Here is a 21,759-nt window from a genome sequence, read left to right as displayed (position 1 = left end):
AGTGCCGCGGCCGGGGATGTTCCTCTTGCTGGAGCTCGCACGGAGGGGAGCCGTGGGTCTGCGGGCTCTGAGCCGTCCGGTGTCCGCTGACGGCATCTTGTAGTTCCCCGCTGCAAATAGTTCATTCTCTCGGGCAGACTGGTAAGCTGCTTGTTTCGTTTTGGTTTAGTGCTGTAAAGTCAAATGTAAACAGCCTTTTTTGGTTTTGTGCTTGAACGTAGGGATAGTGATTAGATGTTTTGCCCAGTTTCCAATATAAAACGAATCACCTGTCTCTTCCCTACCCCGCTGGGAATGCATGGGGGGCAGGAAGAGAAAGGCATCTTAAAAGGAGTTCTTCTTCCCAAGCAGGCGCCCGGGCGCTGATGCAATGGCAGGAAGGATGTGATTGCACGGCTGCACAGGACTGGTAAAGTTTTAATTGCTTTATGCATACACCAGCAGTTTTAGGCTGTTCCTACACTGGTTTATGTCACAAAATGCTCCATTGACTGCGCTGGAGTTACAGAATCACTTCCAGCAGGAAGAGATCAAAACCGAATCGCACAATAGTGCCATTTGTATCTAAATAAATAAATAAACGTTGTCCCTGCGGTGATTGCCCGTTAACGAGGGCTGGTGGGTGATTCAAAGCCCAGCGTCGCTCCTAGCTACCCAAAGACTGGCTGCAGGAGCCGTGTTCGCCCCAAACCCTGGCGGATCCACTGCAGGTAACAGAAATGGGGCAAAACCGCTGGAAAAGGGGCGCGGGGGGTGTCCTGCCGCCGCTCCCGAGATGGAGGTGACGGCAGCGGCTGCTCGCGGCGCGCTCTGGGGTGTGACGCTGCCTCGCTGATGCAAAACCCAGCCCAACCGTGCTGGCTTCTAAAAATTATTATTTTCCTGATCACATGAGAAATATATTCACAGAGAGCTCGTGATCGGGGGGTGCTCACCCGCTCAGCTCGACTTGTCGGAGCAGGCTGTGATCCGGGCAGTGCCGAGCCCTGATTCCGCAGGTGAGGGAGAAACAACCTCCCCTGGGGAAGGAGGGTGCTGGGGCATTTCTCCCCGCTCTGGACCACGCTGCTCCTCCCAAACACACCTGGGCCCCTTTCCTGGCCACCGGCCCGAGGCGGGTTTGCTGCCCCAAGCAGATCAAGTACGGGCTCATCGCGAATCACTTTGGGATGCAAAAATCAAGATTAACGGTTGCAAAAGGCGAGGCGGGTGAGCTTTGTAGGGCAAAAATCGAATGTGAGCAGAAACGGGGGTCAGTGACTGAAGTTACGGGTTTCAGGTTGAATAAGAGGATTCAAAGGTGCTGGGAACTTCCCTTGAGTTGGTAAGTTGACTCTCGAGAACAGGATCTTGTTCCCAATGTATACGTCTTCACTGGACTCGGGCTACTCAGTGGAAGTAGGAAAACATAAGCAGATGAGTTTGTGCCCCTTCTCCTTACCGCACCAGCACTTCCACTTAACTTTCCCAGGGATGCCAGCACGCTTGTTGCGTTTGGGGCGGAAACTAAGTGGATTTCTGCTTTCAAGTGTATTTTCTGATATCATTTCCCATTGTTGACATTTCCATCACTGTGGCATCCTCTGAGATGCCCTGCAGTGTACTTAAAATGAGTCACTAACAAGAAGTACTTACTTTTTTGGTGGTGGGTTTTTTTTTATTTATTTAATCATAAAGGATCTAAAAGTCCTTGCAGCCTTCATGATCGCAGGAATCTCTGAGTTCCCCATGGAAATGTGCTGACCTCCCTGGGTCAGGAGCTTCCCTTGAGCAGGGAAAAGTGAATTTCTGTCTTCTATTCACGCTTATTTATTTAATCCAGCTGATGTGGTTACGAATGAAGGATTCGAGCACCTGTTCCAGGGTCATGATCCGCTGCACAACAACAGCTTCAGGTCCGTGGGAAATAATGGCCCAAGTAGGAATTTAGCAGAAGGCAGCAGAATGTGGCACAAATGGTCAGAAATAATAAACGTGCCGTGAGCATTTGATTGAGACGAGTGTTCTGATTTCTCCCCTGGGAGCAGATGGAACGAGTGCAATTTAAGTTGTTTCCCTATAGGTCTCGTGTAACTTTGGCTGCTGCAGCACGTTTTACGTCACGGCAGTGGCAGATGCTGCCAGCAGCACCCTGCTCGTGGCACCCGATGGTCCACAGTGTCCCTGCCACCACCCCGATAACGGCAATGTGTTCCATGCAAACCCACGGAGCGCTGTGCCCATCGCTTGGCTCAAGCCAAATACCTCCCAGCAATTCTAAGTGATTCTTAATTCTGTATTAAACATCCTATCTTTTTGGCAGATTAAAAGTGCGCTTTTGATGTCTCTAGAGCAAATTTTTCAAAATCCAGGTACTGATATAAATGACACCTGACACATGTTGGGGATGCAAAGTCAGTAAAGGTGTAATCACACTTGCTTTGTTATCTGTATTATAACAGAAACGGGTTTATTCCCGTATCGTATAGGGTCTGGCTTCCAACACCCGTTCTTTTTGTTGCCATCCTGACTCTCGCCGTCCTTTTGCCAACTCGGGATGTCCGTGGGTGCCCTGTACCCGGACAGACGTACAGAGAGCCCTGGCCTGGTGCTCCCCAGGGGATGCCCGCAGCCGAGCGGGGCAGAAACACGTGGCTGCGGCCGAGCATCCCGCCACGGCAGCGCTGCCGCTGCTTCGCCGTTCCCTTGAGCATCTTCCCAGCTTTCCGCGTTCAGCTCGGCTGCACAGGTGGACACAAAACACCGCTCGCAGGCTGATGCCAAGGCAGTCGTTCTCAAGATTTCAGTGTATCCAGCAACAGTGACAAACCGGGCGGCTACGTTTTGTGGGACAGGCTGCGTTTCCGGGAGCAGACAGTTTTAAGTGGGCCTTGCTGAAATGCTTTTGCACAAATAGCTAATTCATCTGTAAATGAATAGCTCCCTTGCTGAGCTCTCCCACTTTTTGTAGTTTGCTAGTAAAAGTGCGTTTGGCAAGCTGCTTTTCACAGCCTGATGCGGAGAAATCAGTGCTCTGTCTCAGTTCGTCCTGACGCCATTGCAGCCATGTAGTCAATATTTTATCAGACGGAAAAAATCCATCTGATTTCTGCAAAGAAGCTCAAAGCTCAGGAGAAAGTTACCCCTTGGTGAGTATTGCCCAGTCATATCATCTGGATACTGTTTCCTTTGCTGTGATCGTTGCAACCATTCTCGGAGGGGCTGGTTGTGGTCCCAGAGGGTTTGCCCAGTCGGGAACTCTCGGGGGAGCAGAGGTGGCTCCGGGATGCTGGGCTGGTGCTGGGATGCAGCGTCTGGCCCAAGGGGTGGCTGGGCCAGAGCCCGCAGGAGGGAGATGGCCCCGAGCATGGGCTCTGTGCCACTGCCACCGCTCCCTGCTGCCCCCCCATCACGTTGTAGCCTGACAACGGGTGAGGTTAATTGTTCGTTGTGGTTTTTTGCTCATGCAAACTTAAAAACCTCCTCCAGAGCCTCGTGCGAGGGGTGTCCCCCAGTTTGAAGGCTGGCCTGCGCTGGCCTCCAGAGCTCGCTCGGCACAAATACAGGAAAAGGCTGCGAGAGGGTAGTCCTGCCCTTCAGCCTAACCCAGCCACTGTTCCCAGGAGGAGAAAAGCTGGTTTGTGTTACCGTCAGTGGTGCCATTGTGCGAGAAGTCCTGCCCCCCCCATGGGAGCGAAGCCCCTCCATTAATCGCTCGGTAGCACCGCAGGCTGGAGCGAGGCCAGAGGGCGAGAGGAAAGGGGCTGCCTGAGCTCTGGCAGCAGAAAAGCTTTTTTCTTTAAGATCTTGTCTGCTGGTAAAGTCGTAAATAGAGCTGTGGGGCTTAACAGGAAACCTTAACTGTTTGGATCCCCTCCCCTGCAGCATCTGCTCGTCCCCTGCAGGGCTGGCCGTTACAGGAGACTCCCTGGCGGGGAGTTGATACTGGGCCGTTACTGCAAACACGAGTTATTTAAAATGCTGCTTGTGCACCCAACACCCAAACACAAGTCCCCTGAGGACAGCCTCACCTCGCACCCCAGGAGCAGCGAGCCGGGTGCCCGGCTCCTCTCTCCGGTGGACATTTCTGTATGTGCCAAAGAGAAAAGCAAGGCACCCTGCAGCCGCCGTGCTTGGGAAGATGCCCGCTCCGCTTTCCCAGCGAGTGGCTCTCGCTCTGTGAGTCCAGCACAAGCGAGAGCTGCCCTCCCTGCGCCCGCAGCAAGGTGATGCTGGCGGGTATAAAGGGAATGAGCTGGGGACAGCAGAGTGTTACCATCCTGGGTCATGAAAGTTGTCCCCTCGCCTGTCTCCTCCGTTTACAGAAAAGGAGAAAAGGTTTTCTCTTTGCTTTTAGTTTCAGCGCTGTCGAAGCAGCGCAGGGGCTGGGCCGGGGGGTCCCCAGCAGCCCTGAGGCTCCAGCCTTTCTCTTCTCGTGCCAGACCCCATGGGACTGCCTGTCGGGGAACGTCCTGGCTCTTCTCATGGGAGCTGCCCACCTCCCCTGGGGAGCACCCAGAGGCACCGTGTCTGGCGGGGCTGCAGGGTGGGGGCCCTGCGGTGGCATGCTCTCCGCCTGATACCCCGGCACTCCCTTATCCCCGCTCTGCAGTGGCTTGTTCTTTCTTCCAGGAAACATTTGAACGATGAAACGAAACTTTCCTTGGCTTGAATCACCTATAATTTACCCTGATGTAAATCACAACGAACTCGAAGTTCAGAACGTGAAGCTGGCATAAAGGCAGAAGCGGTGTTTCCGAGCACGTCTGCTCGGCGTTTTGCACACAGAGGCACGCTGGTTTTGCCCCGCTCTACGTGAGCCAAGGGCTTGTAGCTGGAGCAGGCACCGTGCCGCTGGACCCTGCCGTGCCACCAGACCCTGCCGTGCCTGCAGCCCCCGTCCTGCTCGGGGAAGGCAGAGCGAGCTCCTGGCAGCCCTGAGGGTACGGTCGTAGCTGGATCCCAGAGCTTGTCACAGCATCTGTCTGCTACAGATAACTGCAGCTGCATCGCCTAATGTTTGCGCTCAGTTGTCCTTTAGGAGCGAGCTGTTTGCTCCTGCTCGCCCTTCTAGGGATGTTTCCTCCTTTCTCGCGTCTCTTCCGTAGACGCTGTTCTTCTCGAGATAAGGCTGTTGTTGGTGGGCAGCCCCGCGGGTCAGCCGAGCAGCGTGTTTGCAATGGCTGACAAGGGAAAGCACGTTCTCCCCTTCCCAAGCCGCACCGAGACCCGTGCTGCCCGTGACCTGACCGCGTCCTTCTGGCTCTTGCAGAGTTTGCCGTTTCGCTCGTGGAGAAGATGCAGGCTCAGGAAATCCTGCGGAGCCTGCGGCTCCCCGAGTTCGACGACCTCAGCCAGTTTTTCCGCAACCTGCCGGCCACGGCGCTGGTGGGCATCGGTGCCTTCGCCGCTGTCGTCGCCTACTGGTTTGCCAGCCGGCCCAGGGCCGTGAAGCCGCCCTGCGACCTGCGGATGCAGTCGGAGGAGGTCGAGGTGAGGCCAGGAGCACGCCGGACGGAGAGGCTGGGTTTCCCCTGAGGTTTGCGTGCCTGGAAACGAGCGCAGGGGATGCCCAGGAGGAGCTTTTGTTTGTTTTGAGGGCTCCCCAACCTCATCCTGAAATCAGTTGTGTAATACGCTGTGCCAGGCATCGCTTTGCTCCTGAATTCACCTTTTTCCCTAAACTGGAAAACTATAATACAGCCCATTAATTTATTCTCTTAGATTTTCAGTAACATTTTGGTCTTAGCTTTGCTTAACCATCCATGACCGAAAATTACAGGAGCTGCCATTGCATGGGAGAAACCACCGAAAGGCAACAGCTGATAGATCAGCTCAAATCAGCTGGTGCTTCTTCTGTGCCCGTTACTGAGTTTGCTGCTGCAAACTTTGTAATGATAAGAAAAAGTAGACCCGAATCCATGCTTGGAGGCTGAGGAGTTATTAATTTTCATGCTTGCAAAAGATTTTAAAGTTTAATGAAGCTGCTCTGTTTTAAAGCACAGAAATATTTCTGAAAATTGTTTCCACTTAATATCTGAAAGTTTGATGAAAATTTTTAAAGCCTTTTGTGATGTCCCCTCCAAAACATTATTGTCTTTAATTCCAACAACTTTTTAAAAGGGTGGGAGGAATTTACATTTTCCAAGACAGTTTTCCCCTGCGGTTAGGGTTTAGTGAGCCTTTCTCCTGGCTCACAGCACTGTCCCGGTTCGGTGTACTGTCGCCCTGCTTGCCCTCCGTTGCCCACTCCTAAAGCACCCTACAGAACCCACGCGCTGGGGTCTGGTCTCTGCTGTAGTCTGTCCTTCGTGTCGGCCTGCATGTCCTTGAGAAGGTGCTGGTGGTGCCTGGGGACCTGTGGAGCACAGAGCAGTCATTCCCCCCAGCACATCCCTGCTTCGTTACTCACAGATTTATAATTGCTCCTCAAATCTCCTTGGGAAATATCAACCATCTCCCATGTCAACGAGCCCGGTCAAGTGCCGCTCTGCGGGCAGGTGGTTCTCCATGTTCCTGGGGTGCTGAGGTGAACGTGCCATTTCTCACGTCCCTTCGGGTGTTGGGGCAGGAGCACGGTGATGGCTGCAGAGGCCTCTCCAGCATTTGGGGATTGTGCTGCTTTATGGTTCAGGGTTTCCCCATCTCCTGCCCACTGGGCGATGCTGAAGGCTGTGTCACATCATGTCACGTTGTGTCGCACAGGGCCTGGCCGGGGCACGCCGGTCGGTGATCGGGGACAGCCCGCAGCTGCTGACGCACTACTACGATGACGCCAGGACCATGTACGAGGTCTTCAGGAGGGGATTCAGCATCTCTGGTGAGAACATGGTGATGAGGAGGCCTGGGAGCAGAGGTGGGGAGAGGTGGAGGACCGGATGACATAGACACCCAAACGGTGTGGGAGGCTCAAAGGCTTAGGGAAGCTCAGAGAATGTAGAGGCTGAAAAAGGTGTTGGGAGGCCAAAAAGGTGTGTGAAGCTGACCGTGCGTAGAGGCTTATAAAGGTGTGGGAGGCTGAAAAGGCGTGGAAGCCAATGAGTTGTAGTGACTGATAAAGGTTTGGGAGGCCAAAGAGGTGCAGAGGCTGAAAAATGTGTTGGAGGCCAGCAAGGTGGAGATGCTGAAGAGGTGTGGGAGGCCAATGAGGTGTAGAGGCATGCTATAGAGGTGATAAAGGTGTGGGACGCTGAAGAGGTGTAGAGGACAAAAAGGTGTGGGAATCCCATTGAGACTTTAAAGGCCCAAGGAGTATAGAGTCCCCAAACTTGTAGGAAGACCAAGGACAGTAGAGGCCCAGAGAGCGTGAGGCCAAAAAGGTATGAGAGGTCAAAAGTGTGTATGAGGTCAAAATATTGCAGGAGGATGAAAGGCGTGGGTGGCCGAAGAAGTGAAAAGGCCCAAAAAGGCGTGTGGGAATCCACAGAAGTGTGGAAGGTCAAATGAGCATAGCAGCCCAAAGAATGGGGGTGCCAGAGAGGTGTGGGATGGAGAAGGTGATTGAGAAGACCACAGAGGTCCAAGGAGTAGAGGCCAAGGAAGGAGGAGGCCCAGCGAGAGGCGGGGTGGGCGCTGCAGCCTTTTGGGCATGGGGATTATAAATTAGGATTATTATTTGCAACGTGCATTATTTTGCCTTTCACACCGTTGAATTTTACTGTGCGGTCCCCTGGTACCACGAGATCTTTTTGCCGCCACTGGCAGACAGCTTAACGTCCTGAATTTTGCAGCATCAGCAAAGCTCATCATACATTATTCATTTCCAGATCATTTATGAATACATAAACAGGGCTGATACAGGCATAGAACTGTGGAACCCAATGGAGCTCTTCCTCCACTGCAAACGCTGATATTTCTGCTTGTTGCTGCCTTTTCATCAGTAACTCCTCCAGCTTACCTCTTATTTCACAGCGGGGCAGGGTAAGGGACTCTGCCAAAAGCTCTTAGGAAAGCTGAGTGTTGTGTATCAGTCCATCGCCCTTACCCCATGATCAACGGTACCATCAAAGAGCTCTCACACACTTCTGAGACATCATTTCCTACTCCAAAAAGCTATGATGACTCTTCCCTGCTCTATCATAACTATTTCTGTGTTCACTGCTTACAACCTCCCACCTTGTTGAACGCAACAATTTCATTGTCGGATTCTTATTTTTGGTACCACCAAAAGCCTCAACGGAATTGCAAATATTCCACCCCGCAGGACGGGTAAATAAATAACTCGATAGGTGTATGGTGGGATGGATCTTGTGCAGGTAAGTATAATTAGCAAATTAATTAAACTTCTCAAATATTCCTCTTGCCACATACCGCTGTGTCTTGCCCTCCTCCAAAGCAGGCTGTGCTAAAAATAGCAGTTTTCACTTTGAAGTGTTTAAATCAAAAGGCAGCAAAAGCAGTGGGAGCTGGTGTTTGGGATGAAAGCCCTCAGCAGACACTGATGCTCACGCTGCCTTCGGAGAAGTGGCTTTTAACGAGGCTGTTTGGGGCAAACTGCTGCTGTCCCCTCTGCAGCTCAGGGAGCAGGATTGGAGCGATGGTTTGGGAGATCCCAGCAGCTGGTCTCCCATTAGCTGCACTCGTGAGTTTAATTTGATTGGGCTTGCTGGGAGCTCTGCCCCAGGAGCCAGCCCCGATAACAATGGATTTACTCTTTGAGGGCTCTGCTGCATCCCCACAGCGTGGTACTGGGCAGCACGTTAGCTCCTGGTGCTGCCACCATAACTCCGTCATCTCTGCTTGTCTCTTCCAGAAAATGGCCCCTGCCTGGGGTTCAGGAAGCCCAAGCAGCCCTACCAGTGGCTGTCCTACAAGGAGGTGAGCTGGAAATGACCCCCCTGCACAGTCCTCTCCCCCTGCCCGGCAGAAGAAGGGGGTGTTAAGGCGTCCGTCGGGAACACACGCGCTAGACCGGGGGCTTGCTACCCTGCCGTGCGAGGGCTCTGGGTTTCCCCAGCCGGGCACCTATATCCCGGCGTTGTATAGGTGTGTCGGTGTTCGGGCGCTGGCCCAAGGCCATTAGGTCGCTCCTGACAGCGGCACGGACGCGCTCAAAGCCACGGGGCATTGCCAGCCAGAGGTCAGCTGCTAGTCAGCTACTAATGGCTCGCAATAACATAAAAAATTGGGCTTTTAGATAGCAAATACAATAATTTGAGAGCCTCCCTGTATAAGCTAAGTCTTCGTTTAGTTTGGTATTGCTTATATTCCTCTCTTTTATGTATTTTTTTTTCTCCAAATTCCAGGTGGCTGAACGAGCAGAAGCTCTGGGTTCAGGGCTTCTTCAGCAGGGCTGCAAGCCATCCACGAAGCAGTTCATTGGGGTCTTTGCTCAAAACCGTCCAGAGGTGAGACCTGAAGTTCAACTTGATGCTGTATTAATAATGTCCCTGACTCGTGAGCTTGCTTTATGTTTGAAGCTTGTTCTCAAGTGTGTTAAATCTGTTGCCACGGCCCCTCTCACCTTTCTGCTTTGATGTCCTCCTGCAGTGGATCATTTCCGAGCTGGCTTGCTACACCTACTCCATGGTGGTGGTTCCCCTCTACGACACCTTAGGTCCTGGAGCCATTCGTTACATCGTCAACACAGGTAAAACCAAAATTGATGTAATCTTCTCAGGAACCGGTTTTGTTGCTCAGGATGGTTCGTTTTCTTCTCTTCTCCAAAAGACGGGTGATTTTACTCATTGAGTGTCTCGAAGTCACTTAGAGAGGTTTCTGGGGAGCTGTGTGTCCCCATCCTGGCAGCGGGAGTTACTCCACAGCCACCCACTCCTGTGCTGCTTCGTATTTTGCCTCCTAGATTTTTTAGCCCACAGCGAGCAATTTCAAGTATTTTGAACTGAATCCCAGAATAGTTGTAGATGTCAGCTACAGCTTCGGCATTGATTTAGGTTAGCTCAAATTGCAGTAATTTTCTAAGAGAAATGTACGTTATATTCTAGGATTTCTGATGTTAGCCTGAAGTGGATATTGGAACTGATACCATGTTAGCTATGAGCCAGCCTTGCATTAAAAAAGATCTGCTGTAAACAACTCCTTTGGCTGCTTCTCTTCCAGCTGACATTTCCACAGTCATTTGTGACAAACCTGAAAAAGCCAGAACACTCCTCGACCACGTGGAGAGGAGAGAAACGCCAGGTCTGAGCTCCATCATCCTGATGGACCCGTTTGAGAAGGAGCTGACGGAGAGAGGGAGGTGCTGTGGGGTTCGCATCCAGACCATGCAGGAGGTGGAGGTAAGTTTGCTCTCCCTCTCCTTTTACTATATTCCTTAGTTTCTGTAAAAAGACAGTAAAATGTGCAGGGACTTGTGAACCGCACGGCAGGTTCAGTGTCTGGAGAGCACAAAAGAGCAGCTTGTGGCTGACAATGTTGATGCTCAGTGCTGTTGCCTCTTAGAGTTACTCGTTGTTGGTAGGAGAGCCAACGTTTCAAACCTTCCTGCTCAAATGAGGTCTCAGCCGCTATTTAAGCCTGGGAAGGGGGGTTGCTATTCGCGACACTGTCCTCCTACACGTAAGCCTACAGCCTTACGCTTTTTTGAAGCAGCCTGGATCCAGCTCAACCAACGCGAGCACTACTTGGAATCCAAGGATGGCATTGCAGTTAACGCAGAAAACTTTGGATAGAGAAGATGATGACCTAAGTGTTAGCCACAACATTTTGTGCTCTAGCTCACGCTCTCCCTTAGTGTTTTGCAGATAATTAGCAAGTGGGTTACACCACAGGAATTAAAGTGGAAATCATTTTTGTTACTTTAATCTCTTTCAGGACCGTGGCCGTGAGAGTCGACGTGTGCCTGTGGTGAGTGTTGCCGTGCTGCTTTTCCCACTTACAATTACAGCTGAAATAAATTACATTTATTTCACTGACAAGAGAGGGAAGGGTTTGCTCTGGGCAGAAGGAAGCCTGCCTGTGTTCAGGGCAGTGCCCCGTGACCCTCTCGCTCCACGTGGGAGGCAGTGGAGGAGCCCAGGGACTGTCCGTACGATCCGATCCGCTGGAGATGTGCAGTGTTTGCCTCGTACCCTCCTCCTGGGACACTTAACTGAGATGGTTTATCCTTGCTGAACGTTGTTAATGGGACAGTAATTAAGTGCCGCCGTTAAGGTTAAGCCAGCTAATTCCCGCGGCACCGGGGGAATGTGTTTGCACCCTTCGCTTTCCGGTGGGGTTTCTATAGCTCAGAAACACAATTTGGCAGTATTTCTCTGGGATATTTTTTGAAAATTGCGTTGATGTTTTTCACTGGCTGCTCATACTCACACAAAACTTTCAAAAGCAGCCTCCGATTTTCAGGCCACTTATACCCAAAGCGGCACGCGCATGCAGTGGTGCTGAGAATACAGAGATGTACTGGAAATGGGAGCAATTAGAAACGTCAGTAAAGTTGTCCCCTGTTGTGGATAACCACACGTTTCCAGAATTTATCTGGAAATCAGTAGATTATCTCAGCTTTTCCCACGCGCCTATAGGTATGGATGGTGTCCTTGGAAATACTAACACAAATATTCCATCAAAGTCTTCTTACACTAAAGCATGCCCTTAATGCAGCTGGAGCAAAACATAAGGGAGGAATAGAGTCTGCATCAACTGAAGAAAGCTGATAGAAAGAGTTTTATGATGGTCTTTTATATTTGCCAAGGGAGGCGAAAGCTTTTTACGGCAGAGCTGAAATATAATTGGTTTGATCTTCAAGTTTATACAATGACAACAGTCTACCATGGACCCTTCTGCATTTGATTGATGTGATATTCTTTTTCTCCTTGTGTATTTCTAGCCTCCTCGGCCAGAAGATCTATCAATTGTCTGTTTTACTAGTGGCACTACAGGTAAAAGAAGAGGCATTTTAATCTCGAAATGTTAGAATAGATTATCAAATTAATTATTAATACCACCTCGATATGTGCAAACATGCTGTTATACTGATATAGCAAGGATATATATGCATTTTTAATATTTAAGAATATATATGTATATATGTTTCTGTAGATTGCAAATTAAAAAATGCGATATATTCATTTTTCATTCAAATTCCCTGACATACACTTTGGGGGTACGATTTTGCAGCTGTCTGGAAATCTGCCTGTGTTTCTGCTTCCCACTTTGCAGTGTAGTCATGAAGCACTTGATTGATGGGTATTTATCTTCTGCAGATGTTTAAAAAAAGAAATGCAGGGCCACAGCTTTCCATCCTCTGTATCCTAAGCACACCAACGTCCTCAGCACCGCCGTCTCCTCTGCGGTGTGCCTCGGCTTGCTCCCAGGCTGGCCCTGGGGCTCCGTGTGCTGGGGCAGGCTCGGGGACAAGCCCGGGCAGCCCACGCTGCCGGTACTCACGTGCCGCTGGTCCCTTTTTCTTGGAGAGGATAAGCAGCAGCGTTTTCCTGCCTGTTCTTAGCAGCAGCAGTGCTTTTCTCCTCTCCCTAGACCCTGGCTTTCATACAGCTTGCGGGAATGTCCTGCTCTCAGGAACTCAACCTCTGTAACATCTCCCAAAAAGCTCTACGGGCAGACAAACGGACGGGCAGACAGCACAGAGGCACGAGGCATGATCGCTTGGGAAACTGCTTTTACACTTACCCGCAGGGAAGGACCATGCTCCAGGAGCTGCTGGAGCAGCTCCTCCAGGTTCATTCATCTGTGCTCTCAGGATCGCCTAACGCTTGGTCCTAGCCCAGAGCATCCTCGATTTGGCCTCCGCTCGTTCAGGCAGGCAGAAGATGCTGCTGGACACCAAGCTGCCCCCCAAGAAGGGGGTTGCTTGTGCCGCTCAGCCCGCAGAGCGCAAAGCCTGCACGTTAGCCTGAGCAAGAGGGACATCTTCATCTTCCACCTCCTGGAGAAGACTTGTACTGCAGATCAGGTAGGCAACTGCTGTGTCAACTCCAAGTACAAACTCAAAATCTGTTGAAAGGCTTTGGGTTTTTTTAACCTTCGTGCATCGTTCCTAGTTTTGAAAGCTGTGCACTTCCGAGTACCCAAGGCAGTGCGCTGTGTGAAAGGAGCCGGTGACTCTGCTCAGTCTCAGCACTGGGAATTCCTGAAAGGAAAAGGGTGAACCCAGCGCAGGATACGGATGTCACAGCCGTGTACGCTGTGAGCGCCGGCTGTGCCCGTGCCACGTGCCTGGGCACAAATGGGAATTGTAGGAACCCAAAGGAGCCGTGCCTATCGATATGGCGAGGCACAACTTGTTAGTGCGGATTTTAAAATGCAGTGCAATTATTTTTTTCAAGTCACATTTTTGTTGAAATTTTTATTTCTAAATTAAGAAATTCTGAGTAGAGAAGGGTTTTTTGATTGGGGTTTTTTTCATTTGCAAATGCAGTCACGGGCCAGTTTCTGACTTTCTGCTTTTTTTAAGGAATATGTCTGAAGTTACGGACATAGGACAACCAGGGAGCTCATTTGCTTTCTCCCAGCCAAACTAGAGATTTCAAATTCTGCAAATCATCTGCAAACCAAACTCTCCCAGAGCAGTGCTTTGTGAACCACCAGCCCATCCTCTGCTGCTGGAGGGCTTTGCACATCACCTTCTCGCTTTTCCAGGGCTTGCATCAACACTCTGGTTTGTTTTCCACGTTGTGTTTTGATGCAAAAGGCTTGGCTTTTTGCATAGCCCACGTCAGGATATTTTTAATGACTAGATTTAAAAATCTTCTTCCAATGGATATGTTCTCACGGGCTTTTTCAGTTGTGAAGGGCTCCAAATATTCTTGGTTGGTGTGAAACAAATCTTCACTATAGAGTTTGTAACCTGGAAATTGTAGAATTGGAAACAATTGTAGCTGTATATTTTTTAAAAAACCAAAACACAAAACCGCAGCAGTGGACTTTAACGTGTGCTTTCCTTTGATAGGATCGGATGTCTAAATGCCTCCACAGGCTGAAGGGAGAGACTGAGGTTGCTGAGCTCAGATCACAAGACCAACTGTTCCCGTTGTACCAAGAAATCGGCAGCACTCCCACGCAAATGGGCCAAAGGCACTCGGATGTCCCCAGACCGTCAGGATATAATTTTTCATGCTGGCTACTCCAGAGAAGCAAACTGTCATTTCCTCAAGGATCCAGCAGCTGGATAAAAATTGCTTCCCAGCGGTTTCTCGCAGCCTCCCGGGGCACATCCCTGACTCCCGAAGGCTCCAAGGGTGAGGAAAGCGCTTACACCCCAAAATGCTGATCACACCACCCAGGTAGTGCTGGAGCTGCTGCTTGAAACACCCATTTAGCCACGTGGAAAAGGTTCTTCTGTTGCTTATGAGAACTGTGAAACCAGCTTGGCAGCGGGAGAGGAGAAATCGCCGTGCCCGGGCTGTGAGCTGCCCGGGATCGCGGTGCAGCCGCTTCCCTAACAGGCCACGCGCACGGTGCGTTTCACGAGGAAAGTCAAACTTGGGAGCAGCGGCACTGCTCTGGCGCTGATTTTTAAAAAGAAAAGTAGTATCGCTGCCAACCTTTTTTTCTCTCAAAGCGGTAGTTCTGGGAAAGGGCGTGTGGCAAGGGGCACCTGTACTGCTGGGTTCACTCTTAAAACAGAAGAACTAAAGAAGATCAAAATGTGCAGGAATCCCCCAGCCCAAAAAGCTCCAGCTCCCCTGTGGCAGCGTGGGCTGTTCTGGATTTCTCCCAATGACGGTTATCCTGGCTCTAACGCCGCTGCTCTGCTGCGACACCCTTAACACCGCAGCCTGTCCGGGACGCTGAGCCTGCTGCAGGCAGGACACGGGGGAAGGAGCCAGGATGTCCACGCTGCTCCCAGGCACGTCACGGTGATTGCAGCAGAGGTTCTGAATTTCCGTTAAAAAAAAACCAAAAAAAAGGCAGAGGTGGAGTAATTGAATGAGTCTGAGGTCTCAAATCATCTGAGAAATCTTCCAAAACGTCTGAAGAGCCGTGTCAAGGTGCAGGAGCCAGGTCTGCTGTGGGTCTAGCTGGCGGGTGCAGTTTGGAGTGTCCGAAGCAGCACCGAGCACGTCCTCTCCACCAGCGTGCGACCCGCCAGACGCAGAGAAACTTGCGCAACGCTGCGGGAGTACGGCGGCTTGTAGGATCCCAGGGGCTGAGCACGCGTATTTGGCTGGACACAACTAAAATAACATGAGCCATTTCTGGGTCGTGGGCGTGTATTTACGACCTACATTGGTTTATGGAGTTTTCTTGAGGTCTGGATCCACGTGTGCACCCAGCTGTGAAAATAAGCGTCTCAAAACGAAACCTGCCTGGCTGAGCTGGTGCCCACAAGCCTGTCTGTGTCGGTACAACACGTTAGGACAGGAGCAGTTGTGGTTGGCAAAGATGTCAGCCCTAGCTTCGCCTCTGAGCTTCGGAGGAGGACAAATGTGAGACCCAAATAGCTCCTGTGCGCTGTGTTCATCTGCAAGTATTTGGGACTGAATTACTCAAAGGCACTTGGAACGCCAAATATGGATTTTCCGTAAAATACATTGTGTTTAAAATGTCCTGCTTTAGTGCAATAAACGTGTGCAACAACTACCACTTGTGTTTGGGCCTTTATTTGATTATTTGAGAGGCTGGGTAGAAGCGATGTCGGCAAAGCCGGCGTGGCACGGGGCTCGGCACTGCGGCTCCTGGAGCAGGACCTGAGCCGTGCCGTGCCAGGTGGGTGCACGCCTGCACCGAAGGGCTGCCAGCGACGCAAACTGGGAGGATTAAACATATTTACCTGTGCTGAAAGCGATTCACAAAACACCGTTGCTCCTTCCTAATGAAATTCTGTCCGATTTACAATTTTGCGAGGCCGATGCATCCATCGTTAACTGTTACGGCATTGCAAAGCTCCTGGGGACGTCCCTGCGCCCGCCGTGCCGGGGCCACGCAGGGTCCCTGCAGGTAAAGCTCCGATCTGCTCCCGCACAGCGTGGCAGGAGCCGCGCCGCAGTGCTGCGATGGAATTAAAACAATCGGTTTAAAACCACGCTGGAGAGAGAGGCTGGCTCTGTAATCTTTATTCGAGCTGAGCTACACCTTCTGCTTGGAAATAAACCGTTTGGGGGTGATGGCAAGGGACGGTGCCGTGACAGGAGGACACGCAGAGTGCTGCGTGCCAGCGCTGCAGGCAGAGCAGAGTTCTGGATGGGACCCTCGGCTCTGGTTCGTGTGCCCGGAGGCTTCAGCCTGCGCGTTCGCTTTTTAATGAACCCCGTACCTTGGCATAAAACCAGACGTGAAATCCAAAAATTGCATTGCGGTGCGTGAAGAAGGATTCTCAGCTCAGAAGAGAAAAGAAGGTGAAAAAGCGAATACTGATGGTGCGGGGCTGCCCATGGGCGGAACGCTGCAGGCACAGCGCTCGGTGCTGAGGCTTTGCCAGCTCCCTGTCTCCGGGATGCTTCTGCTCTGCTGCTGACAATATTAGTGATTTCCCTTCATTGCAGTCTCATAGGGTCTCCTCGTAGCCTAATTTTTACCATGTAGTACCTCTTTTCTGCGTTGTTCAGGTTATCCAGTGCGCCGGCTAAGTAAGAGCTTGACAGCCTTTTAAATGGGGTTTGTTGGAATTCAGGATCATTCTTGGTCAAAATCTGTATGAAATAAATCTTTCCTGGAGAGGCTGGGAACAGCCAGCCGGGTCTGGTGGCCGTGCTCATCAAGCGGCTCCATCCAGATGCTCTCAGAAATTGCAGTTAGGTTATTTCTGGTGGAAACTGTCGTTCAGAGTCTGCAGGAGAAATATTGCAGCCTACAGTATCATTTTATTAAATTTTGAGTATTGAAGTAAGTGCTTCTGATGCATGTTACTGCACAGAAATGACTGTGAAAATTACGTTAAGTTTAAAAATTCAAAAAGAAACTTAATATTTTAACCATTGCCTAGTTTGTTTGTTTTGGGTTTTTTTGGGGTTGGTGTTGTGTTTGGTTTTTTTTTTTTGGGGGGGGTGGGGGGTTAAGTTTTTGGAAATTACCTACTGGCTCATCTTTTAAAATCCCTCTTTGTTTCCTTTCAGGAAACCCCAAGGGTGCTATGCTGACTCACGGGAACGTGGTTGCTGATTTTTCAGGCTTTTTGAAAGTGACGGAGGTGAATACCCTGATTTAGAAAACGTTGCCATGTGCAGAGCGTGTGGGTTAAGCTGTGTCCCTGCCCGGGCTGGAAATGCGCTTTTGCAGCTAAGAGGTGAAATTTCTCTTACTTGGAGGGCCCAATCCGTGGAAACGGGAGCGGGTCTGAGCTTAAATCCCCTTTCCAGCACTGGCTCCGTAGGGCGCAACGTGCTTCTGGGGAGCAATGGTGGCTCCGGTAAATCAATTAACCGGCTCCTTTTGAAGAATTAGGAGAGCAAACAAGCCCTGTACGGTTGCAACGGGGTCCACTTGTGCTCTTTGTGTCCCGTTGGGCCCACACAATGCCCGCATTTATTTGAAAGCTCTCTGCATAGAAAGAGTGTGTATATATATAAGAACGTATACGTTTTTACAAGCATGGTTAATTGAATTGATATGAAAGTATATCTCAGTTTCTGTTGTAGATATTTTTAAAAAAGCATAGCAGTGGCCAAGTACCTGTATAATATGTTTCATGCAACGTGTAAACTTGTGTTTAGAAACAGCATAGGAAGTGGAATTGCTTTAGCACAACATACTGAGGATTTTATACAGCTTGTACCTAGCAAATATAAAGAATCTATTTTTTGTAGCAAACAGGCAATTCTATAGAGTAGCAATGTACGCATGGGATGCACGCTTTGTTACCTTATACCCCTTGCCGGTCTTAGCGTTGGTGCTGAAAATACTGCAGCCTGATTATCTGAATCCTTGAACCTTCCGAGGTTTCCAGACCACCGTTGTAAAGAAACTGGGATGCATGATGTGAGAAATCCCACTGAGCTCACGCGTTCAAGTATTTGCAGGGTTGTGACTCCAGTAATTTGCGGTATGAAATGTCGAGACGGCAATTCGCTGGAGCGAGCCCTTGGGCTTTGCAGCGCGGAGCTTTCGCTGGGTTCAGGGACAGCAAGATGCACAAACGGAAGCTGATGCGTAGATACGTCTGAGTTTCGAAGGGCAGGACCGTTTATTTTGGAAGAGAACTAATTTAGAGGGAGCTGAGGGAACGTGGCATCTCCCAGGACTGGCCCACAGAAATCAATTGAGCGTTCACTGACGGCAACGGGACTCTGAGTAATCTCGAAGGAATCAGACTGAGACGTGAGTCTGGCGTAAGCGGTTGTAAATTCAGTCGCTTCAGTCACCAGAGTCTTGTTGGCGAGGGAGTAAATGCCCGTAGCCAATCCACACGATGAGGGCAATGTCTAACCGCAGTCATGAAATCGAGCAAAGCGCAGAATATTTGAAAGTAGTACCAATAAAAACACCCCGAGCTGGAAGTACTGTAGATTTGCCGTTTACATACTCTTGTGCTGGTTTTGCTTAGCTCAGTGATTTTTATCAAAGGACCATTTTTTGAAGTGAACCTAGAGCTTTATTACAAGGTTGTTCTCAAACGCCAGGAAGCTGTTCTCATCTTTACGTTTAACTGGACAGCCACGCCAACTGCGACATACTATTCCATGTCATCATTGTGGTCTGATTTAAAACCAAATCATTTATTTGCATTAAAGCAGTGCAAACAAAAAGCAGCGTAGCTAGCGATGCTAATGGTGTTACATTAGTGTGCTTGCGGAAAATGAAGCCGGCTTGAAATAGTGTATAAATAGCTTTGCAGGCCCTAATAGCTTAATTCAGACTGACACATAAAATAATACGAAACTTGATGCTGAAAAGACCCACGTGGTCAATGATGTTTGACTTCACTAGGTAATGGTTGCGAGGGCATCCCCAAATCTGACTTGCCCAGAGTTAACTCCAATAAAATATTCCCCGAGGAAGAAACTCCTGTGCCTCCATCCACCGCCGTGTCCCAGGTCACGGACTATCGATTCTGTCACAGCAGTGGAGATGCAAAGTGGGTATAAACTGCTAATTCTGTGAGCTAATAGATTTTTATACCCATTTTCCACTAACCACTGGCCTCGGTGCAAGTTACGGGGTAATCGAGCTTTCAGTTTTTCTAATCCATAATATTATGGCAAGCCTTGCCCTTGGAAAGGCAGGTAGAAAGGCTGCTTTTCTGTTGGGGCATGGATCAGGTAAGGCTCTGGGGGCCTTTGTTTATTCCAGCCTGCGAGACAGAATTCAAACCTCAGCAAACTGAAGACTTTGGTCATTTTTATTTTTCACATAATTTGTCCAGCCTTCTTTTTTTTTCCCTGCTGCAGTGATAATGCCCTTAAGATCCCATTTTAATCGCTTAAAATTATGAGAAACACTAACAGAAATCGTTAATTTTTGTAGCTGAAAAAAAAAATCATTAATTTTTCCAACATATTCTGATTTAAATCAATGATTAACCGAAGGAATAGAAAAAAAATCTATAGCTTTGACTCCAGCAACGTTGTGACTCTCTGATGGGCTCTGTGCACTGTGGAAAAATGATGCACCCGGAGAGCCCCGCTGCTTCCCAGGAGGCTCCCGCAGGTCTGCACACAGCCCAGAGTGCAAATCCTGGTCTCGGCACCTCGCGGTAGAAAGCAGAGAATAAAGCCGGGGTTCTCTGTCGGGGTGAGCCTCCGTTTCCAGCGTGGATACGATACGCCTTCTCTCGTGGAGAGACCTCCCCGTTGCCCTCTGTGTACATCTCCGTGCTCTTTACTCCTCCTGCTAACTGAGCTTCATTGACGCTGTGGCTTAACGCTTCACTTCGTACGCTGCTCCCTTCCTCTCTCGACAATCTTTACCCTTTTGCTCCTCTGGTGCCATTTTTCTTTTATTGTTTTATGACTTTCTTGTTGTCTTCCTGTCAGTGTTTCTTTCCTTTCTGTCTCCCATGCCCTTCACCTGCAGAAAGTGATCTTTCCGAGACAGGACGATGTGCTCATCTCCTTCCTGCCTCTGGCTCACATGTTTGAAAGAGTTATACAGGTAAGAAGCCTGCCTGAACTGACGAGGCCTCGTGGGGCTCCTTGTGTTTTCTTCCAGAGTCAGTGGTCTCCTACTTGTGAGGATGTACACATTTCCTATTTGCCTTTAGCACACATGTTTGAGAGAATGGTACAGGTAAGGTCCTAGTGTCAGTGGAAATCATCTTTTTCCACGCCAAAAAAATAAAATGAATAAAATACTAAATAACCAGCGATATCTTGTAGCACTAAAAAAAAGCTTGTACTCCAGAAGTGCCACGTGCATAAGGGTCAGAGTCCAGCCTCTGGGCTCGGGGACACGGCCGTGAGTCCGGAGCGATGCCGGGAGAGTTTCCCGAGCTGTCCAGCTTACGCTGGTGGCTCCGAGACCGGAAAACGGCCCTTGCTCAACAAGCAGAAACTGCTACCTGCACAGTTTTGGGGGCAGCTTTTCAAAGCACTCTAGGGTCAGGTATCACGGGAGTAAATACAATTTCGTGCCATTTTCTACATCAGCCAAAATCCCGTTATTGCATAAATAACCAGATCTGAAAAAAAAAAAAACAACAACCCTTGCGGACACCGCAAAAGAGGAAACTAAGATGGTGGTGCGACGGCCGTGATCCTCCTGGCAGGGCGGCGTACGGTGGGCGTTAACTGGAAGCCAGCGTGCCCTGGAAATAATGGCAAATAGCAGTGCGAACCCGTGCCAGCCCGCAGAACTGCCTGCCGACATCCCTTTTCTGAAAAGCCAGGTGACGGTTTGTGCCGCGGTCGGTGTGTTAGGCCAGTCAGGCGAGACAACCGCCTCGGTTCTCCCGGCCTCGGAAGCTGCAAACTAAGAACCGATCCAATACGGGAAGGTTGGACCCGGATTCAGCTGCAGCGCTCTACTTTCTCAGGGAGGAGCGTTTGGGGCTGAAAGCATACTTTTTGAGTCAGACAAGCATCTGAATATAAGCCTCCCATTTAGGAATAGTAATATATTCCGCCCTGGTAAAAAATTCGCAAATTGGAAGTGAAAGTCTGTGAAAGGTTTGGAGAATTACAGCCCAGCCCGTCTTCAGTTGTAAGTCTAATTTTAAAAGGCAAGTTGGTCAGTATGGTACCACTGTTCAGGCAATCCGCTTTGCCCAGCGAACAAGAATGTAATTATTAAAAAGTCATCTGATCGGGGGAAAAAAGATTTAGAAACGTTTGAAATAGCCTCTTTTCACAGGATGTTGCCATACTGAAAGGGCCAGGCCTCCAAAGAATGTTCAGCTTTAACCTCTCTGCTCAAAAAGCTCATTGATGTAAATATTTTTTCCAAAAGGGCTAAATAATAATTTTCAAAATTATTCTGAACAGCAAGCACTGTCTCAGCTTCCCTAGTTTTAGCCAACATTATTAGTTCCTGGAATTTACAGTTAAAATTATACAGATACATTCTTTAAATCTAAAAATTTCTAGTAGTTACTTATAGTTCCCAATGAGCACACTGGTTATATTTTCCTTTTTTTTTTTTTTAAATCCGTGTGCCCGTGCAGCGTAGAACACAGATTTGGCAGCGTGATGTTCATTAAACCTACATCACGTGTGTAAAATTCCCGTAGTTTCAGTCGATGGAGAGACAGCCTCTAACCGGCTGACGGAGCGGTGAGAGCACTTCGGTTAGCGTTACAGATTTTTAGGAGTAGCACAAAAAGACTTGGGCGCCTCTTAAGGAATTTTTAGTACACCAAAGGGAGGTGATGTTCTCAATCTACCCCTGGGGGAGCTCAGAAAAGTGAGAGCGCTGGTCCGGGCTCAGGAAGGCTGGGCTTAGCCCAGGTGAGGACACCTTGTCCTGCTCAGCTCTAGGAGCAGGGCGGGGATG

At 49.7% G+C, this 21,759-nt stretch overlaps 1 protein-coding gene across 5 annotated transcripts in view; it reads left to right on the top strand.

The window, feature by feature from the left end:
* ACSL6 (acyl-CoA synthetase long chain family member 6) overlaps positions 1-21,759 on the top strand; it is a 59,273-nt gene that overhangs the window by 21,225 nt on the left and 16,289 nt on the right. For 2 of the 5 annotated variants that reach the window (XM_075766108.1, XM_075766110.1), the window contains exons 2-11: positions 5,252-5,472; positions 6,685-6,799; positions 8,732-8,796; positions 9,225-9,326; positions 9,469-9,568; positions 10,039-10,217; positions 10,753-10,785; positions 11,762-11,813; positions 16,950-17,023; positions 19,981-20,058. In XM_075766108.1, coding sequence (XP_075622223.1) covers positions 5,252-5,472; positions 6,685-6,799; positions 8,732-8,796; positions 9,225-9,326; positions 9,469-9,568; positions 10,039-10,217; positions 10,753-10,785; positions 11,762-11,813; positions 16,950-17,023; positions 19,981-20,058 — 1,019 coding nt within the window. Of the gene's footprint in view, positions 1-5,251; positions 5,473-6,684; positions 6,800-8,731; positions 8,797-9,224; positions 9,327-9,468; positions 9,569-10,038; positions 10,218-10,752; positions 10,786-11,761; positions 11,814-16,949; positions 17,024-19,845; positions 20,059-21,759 lie in introns of all 5 variants that reach the window. The other 3 variants (XM_075766107.1, XM_075766109.1, XM_075766111.1) reach the window with 3 other exon arrangements.

Source organism: Balearica regulorum, chromosome 14 (assembly GCF_011004875.1).
Source record: "Balearica regulorum gibbericeps isolate bBalReg1 chromosome 14, bBalReg1.pri, whole genome shotgun sequence".
Classification (NCBI taxonomy): domain Eukaryota; kingdom Metazoa; phylum Chordata; class Aves; order Gruiformes; family Gruidae; genus Balearica; species Balearica regulorum.
This window is presented reverse-complemented; position numbering and strand designations above follow the sequence as displayed.